The sequence below is a fragment of the Balaenoptera acutorostrata genome, chromosome 20 (genome assembly GCF_949987535.1).
Source record: "Balaenoptera acutorostrata chromosome 20, mBalAcu1.1, whole genome shotgun sequence".
Classification (NCBI taxonomy): domain Eukaryota; kingdom Metazoa; phylum Chordata; class Mammalia; order Artiodactyla; family Balaenopteridae; genus Balaenoptera; species Balaenoptera acutorostrata.
The window spans coordinates 63983872-64009833 of NC_080083.1; the positions used below are offsets into that span (position 1 = coordinate 63983872).

The 25962-nt window shown below is 39.6% G+C and overlaps 1 protein-coding gene across 7 annotated transcripts in view; it reads right to left on the reverse strand.

Moving 5' to 3' along the window:
- HELZ (helicase with zinc finger) overlaps nt 1-25962 on the reverse strand; it is a 163608-nt gene that overhangs the window by 129252 nt on the left and 8394 nt on the right. For 5 of the 7 annotated variants that reach the window (XM_028167337.2, XM_007185541.2, XM_007185542.2 and 2 more), the window contains 2 exons: nt 10493-10720; nt 8125-8161 (listed from right to left, as the gene is read on the reverse strand). In XM_028167337.2, the coding sequence (XP_028023138.2) occupies nt 8125-8161; nt 10493-10702 (247 nt within the window). In that variant the 5' untranslated portion in view covers nt 10703-10720. Of the gene's footprint in view, nt 1-8124; nt 8162-10492; nt 10721-22837; nt 22896-25962 lie in introns of all 7 variants that reach the window. The other 2 variants (XM_057535773.1, XM_057535771.1) reach the window with 1 other exon arrangement.

A 25962-nucleotide genomic window follows, 5' to 3' on the forward strand; every position in this document is an offset into this window, starting at 1 on the left:
CTGGATCACTCACATTCGCTAAGCCTGTTTCCTCCCCCGTAAAATGGAGGTGACAGTAGCTACCTAATAAGGTTGTGGTAAAGACTAACTGTGTTAATTATCTGAAGTATCTAGCACAATCTCCTCAAGAGTTCCCTAGATGTTACGTTCCCCTCTAAAAATTATAAAATAGTATTAAGAACTGTTGAGGAACTATCCTAGTTCCTTTTCAGTAATTGGGATATTAAGAAACTAGTTGTCCAGAGCTGAAGAATGTTTCAGGGAAATGAAAAAAAATGTAAGAATATTTCAGTCTCAGATGACTATGTCATGTTTAAAGAGTATTAAATGACATGATATTTTACAAGCACTTTTCAGAGATCTTTGGTTTTGTACAAGGTATATGCTGAATTTTATTTTGCAAAAGTTCTTCCATTACATTGATGTCTAAATGTCTCCAGATTTGTCAGAATTATGTTTCCCTTTCCTCTCTCTAAACATTTTAGACAAGAAACACTACTGATGTACTTTCTTCTAATGGCTGTCTTTAAATGCAATTCAGTTTAAGTCTTGTAGGATCCCACATGAAGAACTATGGCAAAGAAACAGTCAACTACTATAGATAAAAAGCTATCCTGTTATGGTGTCATATGATAAAATCAAATTGCAGTGCTGCCAATCTGGTCCTGTATTACCTTTAACATCCTGAAAAAGCTTGAAAGAAAACAAAGTATGGCCTAGTGTATTCTTAAACTTGCCTCAGCTATAATAATTGAACTTGCCAAAAGAGATGACATTAAAACATAACCTAATCTTGGGCAACTGTAAAAAAGTTATGATTCCTTACAAATAAATTCTCTTCCCCCAACTATCTCTGAAATTCTACTGTGAGCACATAACTCCTTCCTTCCCCTGGGAGTTACAAAGGAGAAATCTGAACACCTTAGCTGCGTTGCTAAATTCAAGTCTCTATCCCTTCTCATTCTTAAGTTTTTGTAAGATTTTCTAACACTTGAAATCTGTCTTACTTGGAATGTTTTGGACCAGAATATGAGTAATCTTAAAGGAGTACTCATTCAACCGTTTCAACAAAAACAGCTTCTGTAAGTGCTTGACAGCCCCTGGCTACCAAAAGGAGAGGATCGACAATTAAAATGTAATTCCCCTTGCCTGTAAGGAATTACCTGAGATGAGAAAGATAATTTAAAACAAGCTTAAATCTCAGTAAATGCTGAGTATTAGTCTGTATTTTTCAGTAACATGACCACAAAAGGTTATTTCTCTTATCAAGTCCTTAGTTATTTCTAAAGCCTTTTATTGAAGAGCATAGCCTAATCAAGGTAGTATTTTTCCAAAATTTTTGAAAGAAATTTTAAAATTACCATTAAACTAAATCCTTGAGTCACTAATAAAGTGAAGTTATTTACCACTTGGATATAATCACAGTCTCAGAACCAACACATCAGGAACTGAATCAAAAATGAAAATAGATTCATTTAATAAATATATAAAACAAATTTATAATTTATAAATAAATTCCTTTCCTAAATATCAGCCATTTAATTTTTGGGCAATAAACTTATTGCCAAACATCTACTGGGGTGGGGTTAGGGGAGGAGTTTATAAACAGACTCCAAACAGCAGAAGGCCTAAATCAGGTTAAAATGTCCACTTGTAACAAGTAACAAAAAGTATCATGTAAACCAGAATAAGAACTCTGTGGCAAATCTCTCACCGGGGTCCATTTTTCCAAATAGTTTTTTTTTTTTTTCCACCATCCTTCTCCTCTGTCTCAACCCGTTTTCCCCCTGCCCTCTCTTTACTTCCAGTTGTAATACATAATACTTTAAGACATGCGGACCGCAGCTTTTGTGGCATTTTATGTCCTTCCTACCAAGGTCTTTTGCAGATAAACTCTTTCCTTTATGAGACGCTTTTGGAAAATGAAAAGCCCTAACAGTATTCAATGTCAGGTATCACACAGACCTCTTCTGAATATTTCACCTCCAGATTTAAATACTATAATGTACTCTCTCTCTCATTCTCTCTCTTTTTTTTCCCCCAAATCCCTGCTACCTTGCTTTTGCTCCCTCCAGTATTCGGTCCTTAACCTGGTCACAAAAATCCCTGTATCTCTTTCAGCCCTCTCGTGTGCGCAATAAACTCTGAAGCCGAGACCTTACTGTGTATTTTTGAAAGTACTCTTTCCTTCAACTGCAGCTCAGCATAAAGGCTCTTGGACTCCTGAGTAGCCTGCTGTACGGTGTGTGCATTAGAAAGAGAGAGAGAGAGAGAGAGCATGCTGCTTGCAGAGCCTTCAGCCTCCTCGTTATAAAGAACCCTAATTTCCAAGATGCATTTGCTATATCATTATAGGAAAGTTAATCTCTGTTAACTGTTCAAAAACTGGAAGAAGTTGTTTCTATTTAAAAAAAATCAATTTAACTGTATTTTTTTGTCTTAAAACTCTTTCACTGCCTTTATTTCAACGTCAGAAGTCAACACCTTGCTATGTCCGCTGTAAGCGCTCAGAGGAAATCCTGAGTGTGGAAAATCCTCTGCTGAGGCACTCCCTTACTTCATTGTTTCCATGGTTGATTTGCTTACTTTTTTAAAAAATAATTTGCTTACTGAGAAGAACTGACATTTTGCTCCTCTTCTGACTATTTTCTTTGCACTATGCGAGAGGGCTACGTTTTCAGGTGTTCACAGTAATCTTAATTTCAGTGTCGTTGTCCTGTCCGTCCGTGTCCGTCCGTCCCCCCCCCACCCCGCCCCGCTTTGGTATGGTTTTCATTGAGATTTTACAAGGCAAAGTACCACTCATTTTAAATCTTCTCTTTTTATGGTATACATATAATTTGAGCTAATATAAAATTAATGCTAGTATTTATTCCATAAGTGAAAAACAACATGAAATACATTTATGTCACTCATGACTATAACTGACACCCTGCATAAATAAGAAAAGGTCTAGAACAGACAGTCATACAACCATGGTGAGGCTCTTGCAGCTGAGTTCAAAGGACGTAGTTCAGAGACTGTTGCTTACTTAAATATCTACCTACTCATGCAAAAGAGAGTCTGCACACTTAGAGGATGGTTTCCAACTTAACTTAAATATTTAACAAACACTTTCCTGATTTATATTCTATCCCTATCAACTTACATATAAGAACTTTACTTAAAACAGTTAATAGGCATTATGGGGAAATGAAGAGTGGAAGTTAAGGTCCTATTCCAGAAAGCCTTAGGTTCCTGCTGAAGAACAAACTGTGGTACAGCCATGCTGTGGAATACTACTCAGCCATAAAAATGGATGAACTACTGATACACACAAAAACTTGGATGGGTCTCAAACACATGGTGAGAGAAAAAAAGTCATCCTTAAAAAGATCACGTACAATATGGTTCCATTATGTTGTATTTTCAAAATGACAAAATTATGGAGGTGGAGAACAGATTAGTGGTTGCCAGGGGTTACACAGGGAGGGAGGACAGTGAGTGTAACGACAAAGGGTAGCACAAGAGAGACCTTCACCGTGATGGAACACTTCTGTATCTTGGCTGTGCTGGTGGTTACCTGAATCTACACATAATAAAATGAAATAGAATTACACATATTCATGGAACCAGTGTCAACTTCCTGGTTTTGATATTGTACCACAGTTATGTAAGATGTAACCAGTGGGGGGAAAGGTACATGGGATCACTCTGTACTATATTTGCAACTTCCTGTGAATCTATAATTATTTCAAAATAAAAAGTTTTTTTTAAAATTCCTGTTGGAGAAATAAAGCTTATATACATGCAATTTTTTAAATAGTTACCGCAAATGGATCTAAAGAACAAGTAATTAAGGAATATTATTGAACTGCATCCCTATTTAACATTCTGGTCGACAGGAAAAATTGGATGAACTAGAGGCTTGAAGATCCAAACTCTTGCCCCACTCCACTATCATCTACGTGATCCTGGGCCTCAGTCTTTTTCAGTTCTAGAATATAAAATACCCATTTGCCTTTTTCCCCCCAGGTTTGTGACACTAAATAGAATAATGTCTGTAAAACCCTGAAGAATAAATAGGTTGCACCTTGGGATAAAGAGAAGGAGCATGGCCTTTCGGATCAGAAAGACCTCACTTCACAACAACAGTTCCACTCTGGACTGTCTCTATGCTCTTAAGCAAGTTACTTAATCTCACAAAATCTGTTTCCTCACCCATAAAACTGGAATGATATTACAGTGTGATTAAACAAAATACTTCAGAGGGTCTTACCCAGAGATAATTCTGAATAAGTATTGTTACCCCTATTAACTATTTTTCCAAAACATTTTTAATTACCATAAAACATAAAATCTATTTAATCAAAACTCTTCAGAGAAGGAAAGTATAGAAGCTGCAATCAATCATGTATCAATTTGCCTTTTGTAATACAGTCAGCATCTATTTAACAGGGCTTTTTGGTTACTGAATCACTTACTTCACAGGGCAAGTATCAATATAATAAATATCAATTGATGGCCCAAACTCCTTTGTTTATATTAATTTCTTAAATTAATGACACTCTCACTTAGGGTTTAAAAATCTTGCAGCCTTATGAAGAATATTCATTGATGTTATAATGACTGAGTTTGATCCACACGTTACATGTAGCACAAAACTCTTAGCTGATAAGACTATCTTTTGATTTCACTTTCTCCATTTACCTCATTCCCTTTTGTTAGTTTAAAAAAAATGTGAGTTTCCTATATGATGAATATTTCAGAGGAAGAAAAAGAATCCCTATCTTACGAAAGTTGCCCTGTTATGCCAAATACGGCGTATGTTCAGATAATGAAAACAGACTTGACCACCTCACTTGCTCAGTGGTCACTGGCTTGACAACCCTCACTACCCAGAACACAGCACCAAACTCAGAACTAAACTCCATCAACTCAAGTCTGTGTAGTTCATCTCCAGGATGCCCTTGAGTCCTCACTCAGAATCTATTTCTTATTTAAGTAGAATTCCAACTATTAAATCTTATGACTCTGATTAGTTCCTGGCTTAAACAAATCAACCTTAAAAAAAAACATTTTGGGAACAACCAGGTAAATCTGATTATGGACTAGTTTTTGATATTAGGGAATTATGGTCATTTTTATTAGGTTAATAATAATATTGTGGTTATACAGTTATGACCTTATTTTTTAGAGATGCGTACTAAAGTATTTAGGAGTAAATATCATGATGTCTATAATTATTTTTAAATAGTTCAGAAAAAAATTAATGAAGTAAATATGGCAAAAGGTTACAACCTAAGTTTCGAGACTATGAATGTTTATTATACTCTTTCCCCTAGTTTCCTGTATGTTTTAAATTTTTCATAATAAAAAAATTTTTCAATGTTTTTTAACTCCATGACAAAGATTGTCTGTCTGGTTTCCTATCCCTGCCTAAGAAAGTGAAATCAGGGTCAGAAGCAGCAAGTGGAGAAGAGGGGGAGGGTAGTTGCAATGAGGCATGTTGAGAGTTGTAAGGAATGCAAACTGATAGCCTGACAGTGAGGGAACAGACACCAGGATGATACTCTAGTACATAAAATTCAAACAAAGCTCTGGGGCCATTAAGGCAGGAGCTATTCGGGCTATCTAGCGTTACAAACCAATATAGTAATTAACAGAGATTGAGATTCTCGTGTTGCTTTTTATTACTAACTGACTGCTTAACTGTGGTATTTTACCTTATATAAAAATAAGCTTGCTGTACACTTGAAACTAATACTGTAAATCAACGGTATTTCAATTAAAAAAAACACAAGTTACCAAAAGGTGAAAAGAAAAAAAATTACATGTACATAATATAAAAGCAGAACTCTACAATTAGCAATATACACATGTAAACTTTGCCCATATTCCCAAATGTCTATTTCAAACGACAAAGTTTATATACGTTAAATAAGCACTTCCATGTTCTTACTTATCACATAAATGGTAACAAGGAATGCACAGAGTGTAATCAATGAACCCTTATTGCAAGCTAACCGATTTTCCTCTTTTCCACACAGTATTGCAATGAAAACCATTCCACGTACAATTTCTTCCTTCTTTTGGAATATTTACTTGGGACAGTATCCCAGAACTAAGATTAGTGGGTCAAAGGAACGAACATGTTACCAACCTGTATTCCGCTTCATACTCTACCACCACCACAAGCCTACACTCATTTCACTGCAACCTTATCTTAGACATTGGTTAAACTTTTCTCCCCACATTACAGAGACATAATCAGTATCCAAAACCTGCACGCAGTTAATGCATACAGTCTGGTGAGTGTGGACATACGTATACATTCATGTTACGATGATCACAATCCAGGTGACAGACTTATCCTTCATCTCCAAGGTTTCCTGTTAAGCTTTTATTTTGGTAATTCAGCAGCTGTAAAATAGTACCTCACTTGAAAACGCTAAGTAAAACAATTAACAAAAAATGCAGCGTTCTTCCTTATGTTCCCTCACCCACAGCGTTTACCCTTCCACAACTCTTCACAAGTCAGTTACTCTTCTGGGACTTTGTGTGTCTCCAAATGAAAAGCATCAACCTCACCAGTACTCAAGGAAGGGAACATTAAAGAAAGAGGGGCCATTTCTCACACACAAGATTGTCACAGTGTCAAGACTGAGAGGTTCCAGTTAGTGAGATCACAGGAAACAGACATTCAAGTATATTTTAACCCAGACATCCAACTTTTAAAACTCCTTAACCCAGATATCTAACTTTTAAGACTACCATAAAGAAACAAAGGCAACAGTAAGAAAGAATGTATGTTTATTACAGGATGAACTATTACAAACTAGAAAACTGGAACCCCCTGCGTGCCCATCAACACGGGAGGAGCTGAATAAATGACAGCGCATCTACGCCAGGGAATATTCAGCAGGGATTGGAGCTGATGTATTAGTAACTTAGTAAGATGTCCACGATCTATTGTTACAGAAGAAAGCAAGAAACTTTGTGATGATCACATAATTCTTTTCTAATTTTTAAAGGAAGATCCTACGTATGTATTATAAGCATTTGTGCTTATCACTACAGAGAAAGGTGAAGAAGATGCAGCAAACTAATAACATGGTTCCTTCAGATGAGGGGAGAAAGGGAAGTGGGTCCCTCCTTCATATTCCTCTATATTATCTGACTTATTATCTGGCTTGTTGGTAACTTTTAAATGTCCACAGATAGTAAAGATTTTTTTAACGGAAGACTGTACTAGGTATCTCTCAGGCCGATTAACTCCCAAAGTATACAATTCGATGAAGCAAGGTTTACAAAGAGGTCACTGAATCTTTAATGAATGGTTAAATTATGTCCAATATGCCCCAGGAGTAGATAAGATGGTTTTGTAAGGTTAACAACAAAAAGAGCTAATACTTTTAAAAGTTTTGACACAAAGGAGCAAATAGGAAAAAAACTTTAACTTATGTTAGACACCTCAGCCCCCCAACCCCAATTTGGATAATTGAAACATTATATTATCCAAATCACTGAGCTGTGCAAAACTCCCACCAAGAGTGTGTGAGAATGTACACTGAACCCTCCTCCCACTCACTTCTAGATTCATTCTAGTGAATTGGCAGCAATCTCCAAGAAAAGGATTCCTATTCTATGAGTACCCAAAGAGCACGAATCTTATTAATCAATTTCCTGCCCAAAAGAAAACAGGAAAAAGCACTAAAGAGCATTCAGTCAGTCTCTGCTCTCTAAGGGAAATCTTCTAATGAAGGGGAAAAGAACACTTTAGGAGGCAGAGGCCCAGCTTTTCAATTTATCGAAGCTTAACGTTTTAATCAATGTGTGTTATGTGCTACAGTTCTTAAAATATGGCTCTTTATTGACTGAAAATACTCACGCAAACTTTAAAAGGGCATTATCAGTGTTCCCAAGGGAGTGACAGCAGTGCCAACGCTTGTGATTAGGAACAGTGTTCACGTGTGCACCCACCATAGCAGGAAAGTCGCCGTCCAAATTAGCCACTAGGCACCACCGCGAGGTGGGTTTTTTTAAATATTATAATCACTTTTGAAATTAGCATATAAAAAAACACTGCTCAATTAAATAATTCAAAATCTTCACAGCAGAAAAGAATCCTGCTTTTAAACATACCATGCCTACAATCTTCATCAGCTTGCCCATAGTTTTTCTGCAAAATAAAAGATACAAGATAAAGTTAAGTAGTTCAAGGGCTGCTTAAAACAGATTTTATCAAAAAGCTCAGCTTTGTTTCAAAGTTTAATCATTAATGTTGCAAATTTAATATTCACAGAGCAAAGCTAACTCATGTGCTGAGGATTACACAATATTCTACAAACAAACGTTACAGTATACGTCCCTAGGCCATTTATTCACTCTCCTCCCTCTCGCCCTCTCTAACCTCAAGTCACCGGAGATCTCCTCCCCATCCTCGCTCTCAGCTAATGACTTTACTGAGGAAACTGCAGCCCTGAGAAGAGACCTTCCACGATGGCCACTGCCATGGCTGCCCACTTCCCGGCACACAGTGCCTTCCACCTGTTACCAGGTGAGCCAGCCCTGTTCCTTCCGAAAGCCCATCCTACCACCCGCGCAGATCTGCTCCAGGCCCTACTCAAGAACAGCGCTCCAGCAAGCTTCTTCTGTTTCTCCTATGTCATTAATTTTCTGTTTCCTAAGGGTTCAGTCCTATAAACAAACACGATCTTATTTCTCTCATCTGAAAGGATCCTTCCCTTGACTTCACTTCTCCCACCAGCTACCATTCCATTTTTTTGTGCTTCAATGGGGCAAACTCCTCAAGAAGTGTCTATATCATGTATTTCAATTCCCTTCCCTCTGACTTCCTCGTAAACTCTCTTCTATCAGGCTTTCACCCACTGCTCCATGGAAGCTGCTCTCGTGGAGGTCACCAGTGACTGCCAGTGAATCCAGTTAGATACACTTACATGTACCCATTTAGACACACTGTCATCTCTCAGTCAATTCTCAGTTCTCACGACTCTATTCACAGCAATGGACGCTGAACATTCCCTCATTTGGACAGGCTTTCTCTGACTGGTTCCTAGGACAGCTTACTCTCTTAGTTTTCCTTAACCTCATGGGTTGCTTTTCAGGATGCTTTGCTTCTCCTCCCAACCTCTTAAACTAGTGCCACAAGACTGTCCTCAGCCCTCCCCTTCTCTCTACCTATACTCATTCCCCTGCTGATCTGACCCAGGCGTAAGACTTTATATATCATCCACAGGCCACAGACTCTCAAATTAACATCTTTAGCCCAGACCTCTCTCCCAAACTCCAGACCTGCTATCCAACTGCTTATTCAACATCTCCAGCTGGATATCTAAACGTCATCTCAAATCAGTATGTCCAAAATGAACTCTTTCCCATCTCCCCACCTACAGCCCTCTCATCTCAGTGTAAGGAAACTCCACGCTGCCAATTGCTCAGACAGAAAAAGGGCGAAGTAAGTAAACTATGACTGCTCTATACCTCTCACTCCCTGCTTTCAGTACATCAGGACATCTGCTTCGTTCTATCTTCAGATTGTAACCAGAACAAACCACTTCTCACCATCTCCACTGCTAGCATTTTGATCTGAGCCACTTCACCGCTGGCCTAGATTATTCTAATAGCTTCCAAACTAGTCTCCCTGCATCTGCTCTTACTCTTTTTACAGTCTATTCTCAACACAAAGGCCAAGTAACTCCTATTAAAGCAGATCATGCCACTCCTCTGCTCAAAATCCCACAACAGCGTCCCATCTCAAGTAGAGCAGACACCAGCCCTTACAGTGGCCTGAAGGGCCCCACAGGATCTAGCCCTGTTGCACTCTCCCCCTTGGGCACTTAACTCCAGCACAAGGGCCTCCCAACTGTTCGTCAGACGTGGCAGGCATGCTTCCGCCTCAGGAATTCCGCACTGACTGTTCCCTCTGCCTGTAATGATCTTCTTCCAGAATTCAACGTGGCTCACTTCCTTACCTCCTTCGTATCACCTTATCATGAGGCCTATCTTAACCCAATTTAAAACTGCAACCCTATCCCTAATCCTAGTAACCCTCTATTCTTCTTTTTTTCCATGCAGACTGTTACCTTCTAACAATCTAAAGTGTTTACTTATTTATAATGCCTATGGTTTATTGTCTGCCCCCCCACTAGAAAAAGTACTATGAAGGAGGGATCTTTCTCTTTCTTTTTCACCAACATATAGCAAATACCTAGAACAGCGTAAACATTTGTTGAATTGAGTGAATAATATTTGTTGAAATATTTGTTGAATGGAGTAAATAATCCAAAATGCTATACAATAGTAATACTTTCAAGGCTGAAAAACACAGTTACTTGCCATCAAAGATATTCAGCAATCACTAGCCACTTCACTCATGTCCTCAGCCCAGAATGTGGTGATTTGTAGAAGCAGTGATCAGCGATAGTCCCCACTCACAGAAAACAGCCATTTTACATGGTTCAGCACTGGCTCATTGACAGTGTTTACTCACCAGCTGCAAAAAGGAGGCAATTCTGTAAAGAAGACTCTCGATTTTGATGCTTTCTATCTCCAGTGGACACGGCCCTGTGAAGTCAGCCATGGAGTACTGGCCAAGAGAAAGGAGGGCCTCTGTGCAGTGCTTGAGGGTCATTTCATAGTCCTGTCTCTTAAGTGATTCACACGCTTGTTCACATGACTTCTCAGCTCTTCTGTCTTCCATGACTCAGGGACAAAAATCCTAAAGACAGGGAGAAAGAACAGGTAAGAAAAGGTTTTAAAAACTTATTATCAATTCTAGCCCCATTCCTAACTCAACTGGCTCAACTATCTATCTAAATAGTTACTCTCAACCAGCCTTTTGATCAAGGTCAGAGCTGAGCAGCAACTATTGATGCTACAAATTCTATACTTTTCTTTTATATTTTATGAAGTCTTTACTAAAATTCAAGCAAAATATCAACCGTAAGTCAGGATCATGCCAACAATACATCAAATTTATAAATGAAACATGATGCTGAATATTACAAAGTTTAATAAGCCATGAAGGCGTCTCTTTTTTTTTTAAACCAGAAGGTGCAAAAATGTTTCCTATCCCAGCCTCCTATTTTCGGTCTTATAATTCTGTAACTGAGACTGCAGAGAATCAAAGTCCATACCGTGTAGGATTTTTCCCACCAGTACAAAAAACTGGCTCAAGGGCAAGTTCGAACTGGCTATTAATTCAGTTCAGCAAACACTTCCTGAGGCCAGGCCCTGTGTTAGCAGCACTAAACTCAAAGAGGAAGCATGTCATCACTGCTTTCAAGAAACTCAGATTCTAGCAAGACAGACAAAGCACAAGTGAAAAATAGCAAGAAATACCTTCCATCTGCCGAAAGGCACGAGCTGACCTCAAAAGAAGAACACAAGTTCACTGTGCAGAGATGATAGGGAGAGCATAGGGGAGTTCTTCAGAGAGAATGCACAAGAAATCACCAAGACAAGAGAAAGCACATGATAAACTCCAGGTGTGTCAGAGAAGGAGGGAAAGGAGCTAAGAATGCCCTCCAATGCCACAAGAAGTGAGGGCTTTATTCCATAGCAATAGAGCATGATGGGAGGTGTTTAAATAAAGAAGGAACCTATCGGGCAGTCCAGGGGTTGGGACTCCGCGCTTCCACAGCGGAAAGGGGCGGGGGGAGGATTTGACCCCTGGTCGGGGAACTAAGATCCCGCAGGCGGCATGGTGCGGTCAAAAAAAAAAAAAAAGAAGGAACCTATCATGTAGAAGTCCTGTGAACAACTGGTGAGAAGCAGGCATTGCCATTAATAACAGACCACTAAGCAGTCCAAGTAAAAGAGATTGAGAATTCAAGCGCAGCCTCTCCTGAGCTATACCACTCATAATGCAGGGAGCAGAAAACCTGGGCAAAGACGACCTAAACTCCTTTGACCTGACAGTCACAACGCTGCTTCGGAGGATCACTCTTGCTGGCCTCTGATCACCATCTCTGTCGGTGCGGAGGCTGCTCTTCTTGCCTGTTCCCACCCTCACTCACGCTCCCCACTTTCCACCTTACCAAATGCCCCCAAGGTACAGGTCTCCTCCATCTTTCCAAAGCTCGATTTATGCCGCTTTGCTTTTAAGAAGGACCCACGTTAGTGCCTGTTTTCCTCACCAAAAGGAATCCAAAGAGGGCATCCACTTTTACAGAAAAGGGGGGAAAGTGACAACAGTGTCCGCACGCGTTCGGCAGCAGCGCTCGCAGGGGCCATTCGCACCGTGAGCGGCAGAGGCGGGAGAAAGGGGCGCCGCCCGGCTCCTTCCCGGGAGCCACGCTCAGCACCTCGGCACCAAAGCGCCACAGCTCTCAACTGTCGCCGAGCTTCTGCGCTTTAGCTCAGTTTATTTTGTGCATCCGTCAGCAAGGTGTGTCCTATGGTCATTGCTTCTTCGCTTTACGCCATTTCGGCCTATGAAAGGTTTCACGGGAACGCTCTACTTTCAGACATTGGGGGAAACCCATACTTATGGTCCTCCCGCCTCTCTCCAGCCTACACGTCCACTCTCGGCCTGGCCTTTCCAGCTTTGAAAAGACCACCTGGCTCCGCCCTCTGCCGCCTATATGCTGCAGTGACCGATGAGGGAAGAAGCTGACAGGCAGACAAAAGGCAGCAGCAGTGAGTGAGGCCTGACGACAGACATCGGAAGAGGTCCAGGCCCCTTCAACTTTTGAGATGCTTGGTGTAACAAAAAATGTAGAAACACCTAAGGGATGGGATGAGAAAGAGCTCAAAATGGACTTCAGTATTTGTTAGTATTTGTTAAATATGGGTGGTACATACATGGGGTACAATGTAATATTCTCCACTTTTCTCAGTATGAAATTTTTAATTAAAAAAATACCAAAACACGGTTTTTAAAATTACAGGATATTTTAAATGTTTATACATTTGACAAGTTAACACAACACAAAAAAATGAAATCTAATTGTGTTATTCACAAGGTAATCCAACAAATATTTAGAGTACTGTACCCTCAGGCATTACACGGCCTCCCTTTAAACTTCCTCAGCTCTCCCTCACTGGGCTATAATTCCCAGTTTACTTTAAGGGAACTTAAATATTTAAGTTATAGTTGGTGTTTATGTCCCTTATACAAACATGCATTAATTTGGGGAAATCAATTATCAAACAAACAACAAAAGTAATCATTTCTACATTACTAACGTGACTTTGCCCATTAGAGATCAGAATGGCATTACAAGATCATCAGTAACTTATTCTATAGGCCAGAGCTGATGCTATTGACATTTTGGGCTGAACAGTTCTTTGTTGCGGAAGGCTGTCCTGTGCTTCACAAGATGTTTCACCAGCATCCCGGCCTCTGACCACTAGGTGCCAGGAGCACGTCTCCTGACTTACGACAACTAAAGATGTCTGTCTTCAGACATCAGCAAGTGTCCCCTGGGGGGCAAAATCATTCCTGGTTGAGACCTACTGATATAAACAAGCATATAGTGTTTGCTTGCCAGATAACAGCAACAGAAGATGGATAAATCCATGGATTCCAAAGGTCCTAGAATTAGCAAATCTTCTCTATAAAACTCCTAGCCCACATCTAGAAAATATTACAAAAAGAAGTAAAATGAAAAGAAAAACTAACAACACAATAGCTAAAATCTTTACTAGGGAGAGAACACAGCACAGTGATCCAAAGCACAGACTTGGAGCCAGAGGACTTACATTCAGAACTCACCAGCTGTCACTCACCAACTGTGTCACTCACCAGCTGTGTGACCTGGAGCAAATGACTTAGCCTCAAGCATCTCAACTTGCTCACCTCTAAAATGGCAAGAAGACAACTAATACCTACCTCCTATGGTTATTTATTTTCACTTAAGAATTAAGTGAAATAATACGTGTAAAGTGCTTAAAAGAATGCCTGGCATACAGTGAGTGCTCAGTAAATGTTAGCTACTGTTATTTCACTAAAATTCCATATTTTCAATTTATATAAAGTGGAAATCACTTTACAGATTTCAACATACAACACTGTATTTATAGAAAATAAAATATCATGCTATGTAACTACTTTATCTACTTGACAGAGGAATTATTTTCACCCATTTTCTCCATCTCGATAAAATAATAATGGTTACGATTATGCGATCATAATAATGATTATGCTCTCCAATAGCCATTGGAGAAACAAGTGTACTTGTACGTCGCTGACAAAGACAAGCTAACCCCTAAAACTGGCTCTGAGGGGAGATCACAAAGACTACCGTCAACATTAATCACCAAACATATTAGCCAGGGAAATCTCAATAAAAGTAACACAGAAGTAGAGATTAGGGACAGAATTACTCACTCCGGGAGCTATGGGGGGAAGTGACTTAATTTCAAGAGTTAATGCCTCTGATGTGTAGGCTCAGGTGCCCACCTCAGCACTGGATATGAAGATGCCTACCACAGTTACGTCTGTTAATTAATCAGGTCCCACAGTTCATTTCTAACTGCGGTCTCCCTGAACCTCACTGCGGGTACTTCTGTAGTGCAGCTCTGCATACAAGGCAGGTCTCTGGTAACTGTCTTCCCTGGTTCTTCAGAAAACAGCACGACCAGGCTACACATACTCCTGAAGAAGTTCAAGCGCCTTCTTGAAAAACATAAAATAAAAACTGCCAGCCGAAGTCAAAGTGAGACAATGTCTCAAGCCACGCTAAAACGGACTACAAAAAACACAGAGATCTAGAAACTACCTCTACACGAGGCCAGCTCCCAGACACACCTCACCATGTAGCCGACACTCTTGGCCGGGATACACGGATACACCCGTGTCTACAGCACGCGACCCCGCCACGTGGCGGACAGACACTGACCAAGCTGGGCCTTGTACAGCCTCTGCCACGGGGACAGAAAGGCCCGGAGAAGGGCGCTGAGTCGCCTGCACCCACCACTGTGGGAAGCAGCACCACGTCCACCCACTGCGAGGGCCACCCCGATTTGCCTCGACTCTTTCTCTTCCTGTTGAAAATTATCCAACTTTCACCAAGAGAATACACAACACTAACCTTCTGCAAACTCCTGCCCCGGTGGGGAACGCATTCCTGGAGGATGTAACTTCACAGACAAAAAAGCTGGGATCAGAAACCAAGATTCTAATTCAAATCCACTAACCCCTGTGATCTGCTGCCGATCTACAAAAAGAGCCTAATAGCACATTAGTCGTTTGACCAGCCAGCGTCCATCCCTTTTTCTGGTAACAAGAGCCCACAAACTCCCTCAGAGTAGGCACCTCTCGCGGACCCTCAGTCAGCGCGGCTCCGGCGGGGGCGACTCCGCCCAAGAGCCGCGGCTGCCACGTGACCAGAACTGGTCAATCCCCGTCTCACAGCCTCAAACAGCGATCGGCTCCAGGTCAGACACGTGACCCCATAAGAGCCAATGAGACATCATGAGACTTTTGCTGAGGCTTCTGGGAGAGAGACAGGCGCTCTTTCCGGCTGAATCTAAGCGCTAACAGGCTACAGGGGGTGAATGTGCTACAGCCATTTTTCTAACACACAGTTCCTACAACTAAAGTCCATACAGGAAAAGGCAGACTTGACTCGTGGGGAGAACCTGAGTCCTGATGACTTTACTTGAGCCCTGAATCCAGCTAGCTGTGCCTGACTTTGCAGTTAGGTGAGCCTAACTCAAATTTCTTTCCAGCTTAAGCCAATTTAGGTTGATATTTCAGGCAGCTGAAGCGAACTGCTGTATATGTGTATATCTGATTAGTACCTCACAGGATGTGAAAAATGGAATGAACGGATAGTTGTCTTGTAAAACAGTGTATATACACGTGATTATTAAAAACACTGGTCACAGGTATTGATTAATAATAACAAGTGTAAAGAGAAAAAAGTGGGCATGGGAGAGAAATGACTTAGTGTGATATGTGGTTATTCTGACTCTTGAAAATATTCCAAAACATTTGTTTAAACAATTTTATCATAAAGCTATTTCAGCAATAATAATAAAAATAATAACAAGAGCCATTTGCTGAATGCTTACTGTGGGCCAGATGCTGTTGAAATGACTATATTATGTAATCTACTTGATTCCTCATAATAACCTTACAAGGTGGATGTTATTATTATCATTCCCACTAACAGATAAGAAAACTGAAGCACAGAGAAGTTAAGTTACTCACCCACAGTTACACTGTAAATAAAAGGCAGGATTCAAATCCAGACATTCTGATGCAGCTCGTGCTTTTAGCCATGACACTGAATCTGAACCTACACTCAAAGTTCTAATGCTGTTCCAGTGAAGCAGAAACAAACTCAGGCACTCCCAAAAGCATCAAATGTGAATGTAATACACCACTATTTTAACCCTGGAAGAGTCTTAAGGACTAATTCCTACATAGTTCTGCATTATGAAAGTATACATATTTAACCACATTAGTGATTATCATTTAAAAAAAAAAGTGTGAAAACCCTCACAAACCTAAACCAACTGCATCCTTTGGTTAAACAAAAGTCCTAGACGTTCCCAAGACTAGGGAGTATATTAATTAGCACTACCTTTCCAGAAAATAACATGTGCACCTTCCACAAAGTCAACTTGAGGAGAACATTCCCGTCACTAAGTTACTTTTCACCACTTTTATAGAACAGAAACTTATTTTAAAATCTACCCATCTTAGTATAATATAAAAAAGAAAAAAATTTATGAATTGGACTTTCTCAAAATTAAACCTTTTTGCTCTTTGAAAGACACTATTATGTTAGAAGGATGGGAAGCCAAGCTAAAGACTGAGAGAAAACCAACTGCAAATCACATACCTGAAAAAGGATTTGTATCCAAATATATAAAGAATTCTCAAAACTCAACAGTAAGAAAACAACCCAATTAAAAGCTAGGCAAAAGATTTCAACGGGCACTCCACTAAGAGGATCTAATGATGGCAAATAAGCACATGAAAAGATGTCCAATGGCATTAGTCATCAGAGAAAGGCAAATTAAAACCACGATAAGATATTACTATATACCTATTAGAATGGCTAAATTAAAATCACTGATAATATCAGTGATGTGGAATAGGTGGAACTCTCATACATTGCTAGTGGGAGAATATAAAATGGTACAGACACTCTGGAACAAGGGTTGACAGTTTCTTATAAAGTTAAAAATATACTCACTATATCACCCAGCAGATGATATAGTGAGTCCCTCTCCCCAGAGACAGCTACCCTAGAGATAAATGAAAACTATGTTTGCACAAAAGTCTGTACACAAATGTCTAGAGCAGCTCTATTCGTAACTGTTAAAAACTGGAAACAACCCAAATGTCCTTTAATGACTGACGATGGAAAACTACTCAGTAATAAAAAGGAATAAACTTTCAATACATGCAATAACTTAGATGAATCTCAAAGACAGAGTAAAAGAACCCAGTCTCAAAAGCTTATGTGTATGATTCCATTTATATGACATTCTCAAAACGACAAAACTATAGGGACGGAGAAAAGGTCAGTGGTTGCAGAGGTTATAGGATGGGGACAGTTAACTATAAAAGGGTAGCATTAGGGAATTCTGGGGGGTGATAATATTATTCTGTATTCTGATTGTAGTGATGGTTGCACAAACTACACGTGTTAAATTAACAGAATAAAAGAAAAAAGTTAGTTTTACTGTATGATAATTTTAAGAATAAAATTTTAAAATTATTTTTAAAATATGAATCTCAATGTCACAATGGACACGGTTTCTAAAAACTGGAAAGAAATAAAGAAGGATAAGTTTGTTAATAAAAGGAAAACCTATACATTTCCCTTTCTGCAAATGTAGGTTTTCGAGGCAAGAGCAGAGCCTCAGAAAGAATGTCTGCAAACAGAACAATCACTAGTTCACTAGGTACAAAATGTAGGATACTTTGAAGAATACTTTTGAAGAATCCCATCACAGCTAGATAATTGGTCCAGGACCAAAAGTAAATACTGGAAGAAAAATGAAGTCAACAGTGTACCACAGAGGTGGCGGCAGACTGGCCTGGACTAAGACATGTTCAGTACTAGATAATAAGAAGGGTGGTGACTTGCAAGCATCATTCTCGTCCCACTGTGGACTTCCTTCTGCAACAGTATAAGGATAACCACCAGATCATCTTGAGATCAAGTCATGAAATGTACTTTTATATTTTTAAAAATCAATTATTGTCCTTAAATTAACTTTTCTTATTAATTTAATCATGGTCTTCTTTTACTTCTAAAAAATTAAATCTTATTTGATTAGAGACAGACTTCAAAAAATAAAAATAAACTGTGATCAAACAGCAGGAACAAACAGTAGTAACTAAAATTTCTTCAATCTAAATCAAAGATGATTTCTGTATCTCTGTCTTTTACATTTGTCTCCATTAGGGGAAAAAACATTATCCACCTCATAACTAACTTGGCTGGAATGAATCAGACTGCATTTGTGAAGGTTCCAGAAGACCAATGAGCTGCGCTAAAACATTACCACGATCCACCTGAGCAGAAATTACTATACATAAGTTTCTTTACGTAACTAACAAAACAAAAATTTAAACAAAAGAAGAACTACTAGAAAAAAAATTAGAGATTCATTTTTTTAAGTCAGTAGTTTGCCTTTAGTCAGTAATTTGCCTCATACATTATTATTTTCCCTGTGGAAACCCAATTATTACCCTGAAAACAAGACCATTTTAGAAAGTAAATGCATGGTGACAAAAGAAAGAAAAGGCAGATTGATACATTATTAAAATAACTCACATGCCATACCCTGAGGAGTAAGGAAGCCATGGCAGAGCAGGCCCCCTTCTCCTCAACGGACAGCACAGCTGTGGGGAAGACACTGCAGCTAGCAGAAGCGTGTCACACTTCCTCAGGGAGGAAACAAGTTACAGACCACTCTAGAGACGGCGCCCATAAACTGACGGCCACGCTCATTACCCAACGTCCAGGCCACCCACAGGCTGACTGCAACCCAACTTTCCCACCATTCCCACACAGGCCCCAGGGACCGTCAGGCCTCTGAGGCTCTGCCAATGCCCTTCCCTCTACCCAAATATCCTTTCCCTCCTCTCTCCGGACCTGAATCCTGCCCAGCTCTAAATGAACACTTCAAGGCCTATTTCCCTAAGAATGCCTCTCTCAAAACCAAAATTACTTCCTATAGAATGATCTGCCTCTTACTCATCCATTATCTTGGATTAAATACATCATGCAAGATGCCTTATCTGACCAACACAACTATTTTATAAATAGGAGTCATGTTTTATATCATCTATATCCCCATGACAACCATTTAGCTCACTAAAACCATTCAATAAATACTCTAATTGAATTTCCGAAAGAGTTGACCTAAAATAACCTAAATGCCAAGCATTCCAAGAACTGTCCTGAACCAAATTCACTTCTCATTCGAATGCCAATGTCATAGACAGGGATGTTGTATTGTCTTTAAATGTACTTGCCTTTATCCAAAACTAGAATCTGTGATGAATCTATGGGACACACGTGTAAAATATTCTGCAAAGTAAAAAAGCTTTATTTATTGTACTGTGCTTAATATTCAGCCAGACTTGCATTTTTCTCTAAAACTTATAAAATTACTGAGTATGCAAGAAGCATTAGAAGAGAAACTAAGTCTATTGAGAAGAAAACTGGAAGCGAAGGTCATCAATCATTTTCTACTTTGAATAATCTCTTTCATAAAGAAGTAAATTCTCCTAAATTCCAGAATGAATGGAATTCAATACAGCAAAGTAAAATGCTTTAAATACATAAAATAAATATCTTGATGGACCTTCCACCATCTGTTTTAGTAACTTAAATTATAAAAAGAAAAACCCTAAATTTAAGAAAAGTTATATCAAGAGCTAAAATTGAGATTTTTTTTTCTATCTATTACTTTGATTTTCCTGACCCATTTTTGAGAATTGTCAGCATTCTGGATCAATAATTCCAAATTATTTCTTGAAGAGAGTGAGATTCCTCCCAAGTCATTTAACATGCTTACTAATCAATAAAGATATGAAAAAACAAAAAAACCCATATTTATGAAGCAAATTATATTAAAAGACTGACTTTGAGAAAAGGTTGCTGCTTGCCAAGAAAATTTTATTATTATAAAACATTTTCTGTCATTTGTATTTCTTCATTTTCCCTTCCGGATTATCTGTGTAGCCTTGTAAACACATCATAATCCAAAGCAGTTGAGCTTTATAAATAAAATGTAAATCAACGCAAGAGAGCCAATGGCATAATTAAAACAAAAGTGTACCACCACCACGACCATCATCATACCAAGCAGACTACAAAATAGCAAGCAGATTATAAAATAATAGTCTATAAGCCTGCTTTTGTAAATATATATCTATATGCATTGAATATCTTATATAAAAAGCCAAGAAATAGAGATGAAACAAAATATTAAAAGTAAATATCTCCTTCCCCAAAACCCTAACTCCATTCTAATCATGAGGAGAACATCACACAAACCCAAATTGAGGGACTGTCTATGAAATACCTGAACCAGGACTCTTCAAAATTGTCATTAAAAAAAGGAAAGTCTGGGACTTTCCTGGTGGCGCAGTGGTTAAGAATCCGCCTGCCAATGCAGGGGACACGGGTTCCAGCCCTGGTCCGGGAAGATCCCACATGCCGCAGAGCAACTAAGCCCGTACGCCACAACTACTGAGCCTGCGCTCTAGAGCCCGCGAGCCACAACTACTGAGGCCACATGCCGCAACTACTGAAGCCCGCGCACTCTAGGGCCTGTGTGCCGCAACTACTGAGCCCGGGTGCTGCAATTACTGAAGCCCGTGCACCTAGAGCCCGTGCTCCGCAACAAGAGAAGCCACCACAATGAGAAGTCCGTGCACCACAACGAAGAGTAGCCCCCACTTGCCACAACTAGAGAAAGCCCGCGCGCAGCAACAAAGACCCAACACAGCCAAAAATAAACAATAATAAAAAATAAATAAATAAAGGCATCATCATATAAAAACAAATGAGGAAATAATTTTTTAAAAAAAGAATAACTGGTGGGGCAGTGGTTAAGAATCCGCCTGCAGGGGACACGGGTTCGAGCCCTGGTCCAGGAAGATCCCACATGCTGCAGAGCAATGAAGCCCGTGCGCCACAACTACTGAGCCTGTGCTCTAGAGCCTGCGAGCCACAACTACTGAGCCCGCAAGCCTAGAGCCCGTGCTCCGCAACAAGAGAAGCCACCGCAATGAGAAGCCCATTCACCGCAACAAAGAGTAGCCCCCGCTCACCGCAACTAGAGAAAGCCCGGGCGCAGCAACAAAGAGTAGCCCCCGCTCACCGCAACTAGAGAAAGCCCGGGCGCAGCAACAAAGACCCAACGCAGCCAAAAATAAATTAAATAAATAAATTTATTTTTTAAAAAATAATAAAATAAAAATTAAAAAAGAATAAAATGGAAATTAAAAAAAAAAAAAAAAAAAAAGGAAAGTCTGAAAAACTGTCAGAGCCCAGAGGACATGACAACCACATTCAACGTGGATCCTGGATAGATCCCTGAACAGAAAAAGAACTTTGTGGGAAAATGAGAAATCCAAATAAAATCTGGAAATTAGTTAATACTGATGTTCCAATGATGGTTTCTTAGATTTGACAAATGTACCTTAAAAATGTAAGATGTTAACAATGGTGGGTTAAGAGTATATGAGAACTCTGACCTACATTTACAACTTTCTGTAAGTCTAAAATTATTCCAAAATTAAAAGTAGGTAGCTCTGAGTGGTGGATTACAATTTTTTTAAATTCATTTGCATTTTCTAATTTTTCAACAAGCAACATGCTTAATTATCATGAAAAACTAAAAGGGAAGGGATAACTATTCTAGATTAAAAGAAACTAAAGAGGGGCTTCCCTAGGGGCACAGTGGTTGAGAATCTGCCTGCCAATGCAGGGGACACGGGTTCGAGCCCTGGTCTGGGAAGATCCCACATGCCGAGGAGCAACTAGGCCCGTGAGCCGCAACTACTGAGCCTGCGCGTCTGGAGCCTGTGCTCCGCAACAAGAGAGGCCACGATAGTGAGAGGCCCGCGCACCGCGATGAAGAGTGGCCCCCGCTCGCCACAACTAGAGAAAGCCCTTGCACAGAAACGAAGACCCAACACAGCCAAAAATAAATAAATAAATAAATAAAAACTAAAGAAATAAAATACATGTCGGGGAGAAATAGGAAAAATTATACATGGACTTGATATCTGATAGTATAACTATTAGTATTACTGAATTATCTTCTTAGGTGTGATAATGGTATTATGTTTATGAAGAAATATGTCCTCATTCTTAGGAGACACATGATGAAGTATGAATGAAATGCCATCTAAGATGTCTGCCACTTACTTTCAGCTGGCTCAGGAAAAAAAAGAATTCTATCTATTTGACAGAGAAAGAGAGACAAGGCAAATTATGACATAACGCTAACAATTGGGTATTGATTATACTATTCTTACAACTTTGCTGTAGGCGTAAAGATTTTCATAATATAAATTAAACTAACAGTTTTCTTTAACTTAAAAAAGATTCAAAACCCAAACTAATCCAGAAGTTATAATCTTCTCGTAAATATAAAATATATTTTATTTTATGCTGCTTAATTCATCTCCTCCAAATTAAAAAAAAAATGATTGAAAAGGGGTGACTTATTTTACATAGTAAGGAATTACAGCTAACATCCAGGAATAATATTTAGGTTTCCTTCAAATTGATATTGAATACAGACTTTTTAATCATCTGAGCAGTTTATACTGATCTTGGGCTCATTAATTGCTAACTTACCTAGTTTTTTTAAATAAATATGTTTATTTGAATACAATTACCTTATCCCTTAAAGAAGCTGGAAAGAAGATTAAATAACCCAGAAGACACAGTTGGAAACTGTAAAGAAGTATAAGAAATAGAGTCACTGGCAGAAGAGAAGAGCAGATCTCTTACAAAGCTGCATTCCATGTACCCTGCCTGGGTCAGACATAGTTCATCTTGAGCCGAATATCCAGTATAGACCCATCTGCCCAAAATGCCTTTCTCCAACTGAGAAAGAAGTGAAAATGCTAAGACATACGAGAACATTCGTTGCTGCCTACAGCTAATTGAATTAGAAATCTTTAATACCATTTCTAGTCCTGAAATTCTATTATTCTACATAAAACACCTTTAAAAACAAGTATATATTATCATTTCACACCCATTAGGAGGGCTACTATCAAAAAAATAGAAAATAACTGTTGGCGAGGGTGTGGAGAAATTGGAACCCTTTTACATTTCTGGTGGACATAAAATGGTGCTACTGTTATGGAATACAATATGGGGATTCCTCAAAAAATTAAACGCAGAATTACCATATGATCTAACAATTCCACTTCTGGGTATTTCCCGAAAGAACTGAAAGTAGGGACCTGAACAGATATGTATACACCCAAGTTCACAGCAACATTATTCACAACAGCCAAAAGGTGGAAGCAACCCGAGTGTCTATCAAAAGATGGATGGATTAAAAAAAATGTGGTATTTACATACAATGGCATATTATTTAGCCTTAAAAAGGAAGAAAATGCTGCCACATGCTACAATATGGATGAACCTTGAAGACATGCTAAGTGAAATAAGCCAGTCACAAAAAGACAAATATTGTATCAGTGCACTTATATGAGGTACCTATGGTATGAATGGACCCTATTCAAATTCTTAGAAACAGAAAGTTGAATGATGTTTGCCAGGTGCTTGAGGGAGAGGGGAATGGAGGGTTAGTGTTTAATGAGTACAGAACTTCTATTTGGGACGATGACAAAGTTCTGGAGATGGATGGTGGTGATGGTTGTACAACAATGTGAATGCACTTAATGACACTGAATTATATGCTAAAATGATTAAAATGGTAAATTTTATGTTATATATATTTTAACAATATTCAAAAAAACACCCCACAAGTATGCAAGCCATAATACCCTCCTAACCCTCCTTAAAAGGAGTGAGGCCCATGCCCTAACCCTGATGCAAACTTAAGGAACGCTCACTGCCCATGTCCCAATCTTCCCTGCTCATGAAGGAGAACCCAGAGCTGGCAGGGCAGAGCCAGAGCAGAGGCGGGAAACTGGTCCTGATGTTACTCCCACTGAATCAACTCAGAAAAGCCAAAACAGAGGGTAAGGCCCAAGGTGACTGACAGAGGCAGGCTAGGGAAGAGAAGGCAAAGGCAGAAGGAAGGAAATCCTTGAGAACATGGGCAGCTGATGAGACTGGGAAGGGACACCACAGCTGTGAGGAAAAGGAGGCCCAGAGAACAGGGGAAATCAGAGAAGGGAACTGCCCCAAGGTAAGGAAAGAGAGCAGTAGGAGAAAAAAGAAGAACTGTAAACAAGAAGGAGATCCATCCAAGAAGAGATTCTTCCCAAGTACCAGCAGGAAAATGACTTCCTTCCACTGAGGTGGCCATTTGTATCTAAAGAAACCTAGAAAGTTGGTGAAGCCTATAAAAAGTTAGGAAGAAAAAATACTTTTCTATATAAGAATATTAATATACCTCCCTCCACAGAGAATTATGTACTGCCATTTTTTTCATTTGTTTTTGTCTTTTTTTCTCCCACAAGAAGAGAACACTTACTTGTTTAGGAATAATTTCAATCAGGGCCTACCTTGTTAACTTGTATCAAACACTAGTACGCCATGAATGAGCTAAAGCGTTCTAACGGCACAGGGCTAAGAGTATAGGCTTGAAGCCAGCTCTGCCTGAATCTGAATCCTGGCATGGTGACCTGAGGCAATCTGCTTAAAAATTTGCTCTGATTTCCAAATCTGCAAAATGGGAATAGTAACAGTGCTACACACTTCAAGGCATTGCTGCAAGAATTACATAGGGTAAAATACGAGAGCACTTAGAACAGTGTCTGGCCCACACTAATCACTATTAAGGTATTAGCTTCCTATTATCCTCCAGACCTAGAACATGAGCTCCAGGAGAGCTGAGATTTTGTCTGTTTTGTTCCCTGTTGAAGCCTCAGGTACCTCGCATAATTCTTTGCTGAATAATAAATGTATTGGACGCCAGCAACACAGAAGCCCAAAGGAACAGCACTACCTTTCTGTTATTACCAACAACTAAAATCTGCATAACACTTGAGGCTCACACTTCACAGAGGGTTTTCTACACCTTATCTCAGGTGACTCTGTGACGCTGCCATTATTACCTCCATCTCACAGACAAACAAAGGCTCAGAAGACGTAAGTGATTTGCCCAGGAATTCTGGCAATTAATACTACTTCTGTTCACTCTAGACCTCCACCCAGAAAGCTCAGAACATACCCTACTGAACTGTTCAATTCTCCTTAACTACAAATACCCAGAGTTCAAGTTCACCAAAACACTTTATCCAATTTGCTTCAATATAATTGATGGAGAGGGAGGAAACAGATGAAACAACATTAGTAACTATTAAAGTTGAACAATGGGTACAGTGGGATTGATTATACCCTTTCCACTTCTATACACCTGAAATTTTCCATAATAAAAAAATGTAATTAAAAAATAAACTCTTCACTCCCAACATAAGCTCTGCCACTTCCAACTTCCTATTGAGCACACCTGGGTGCGAGAAAAACAGCACAGCAGAGAAGCGTCTCAGTCTGAGGCAGTGAAGAGAGCGCTGGAGTGGGAATCAGGAAGCTTCAGTCTTCGCGCTGCTCTGCCCAACTGTGAGACCTCACTGGCCCCTCCAGCTCCTCTGGGCCCTGAACTTCCTCTTCTGTTCCTTCCAGGGTTAAGGTTCTGATTTCACCTTTCTATTAGCTCCTTAAACTCAACACACAAAACCAAACTCGTCTTTTCTCTGCGCTGAACCCCTAAGACCCGTTCTCCCTGCTGGCTCCTGTGTTCCTGCTGTCCCATTCTGCCGCCACCCAACCATGAAAACCTCAGCATCACCTCTGACTCGAGACACAGGACTGACTG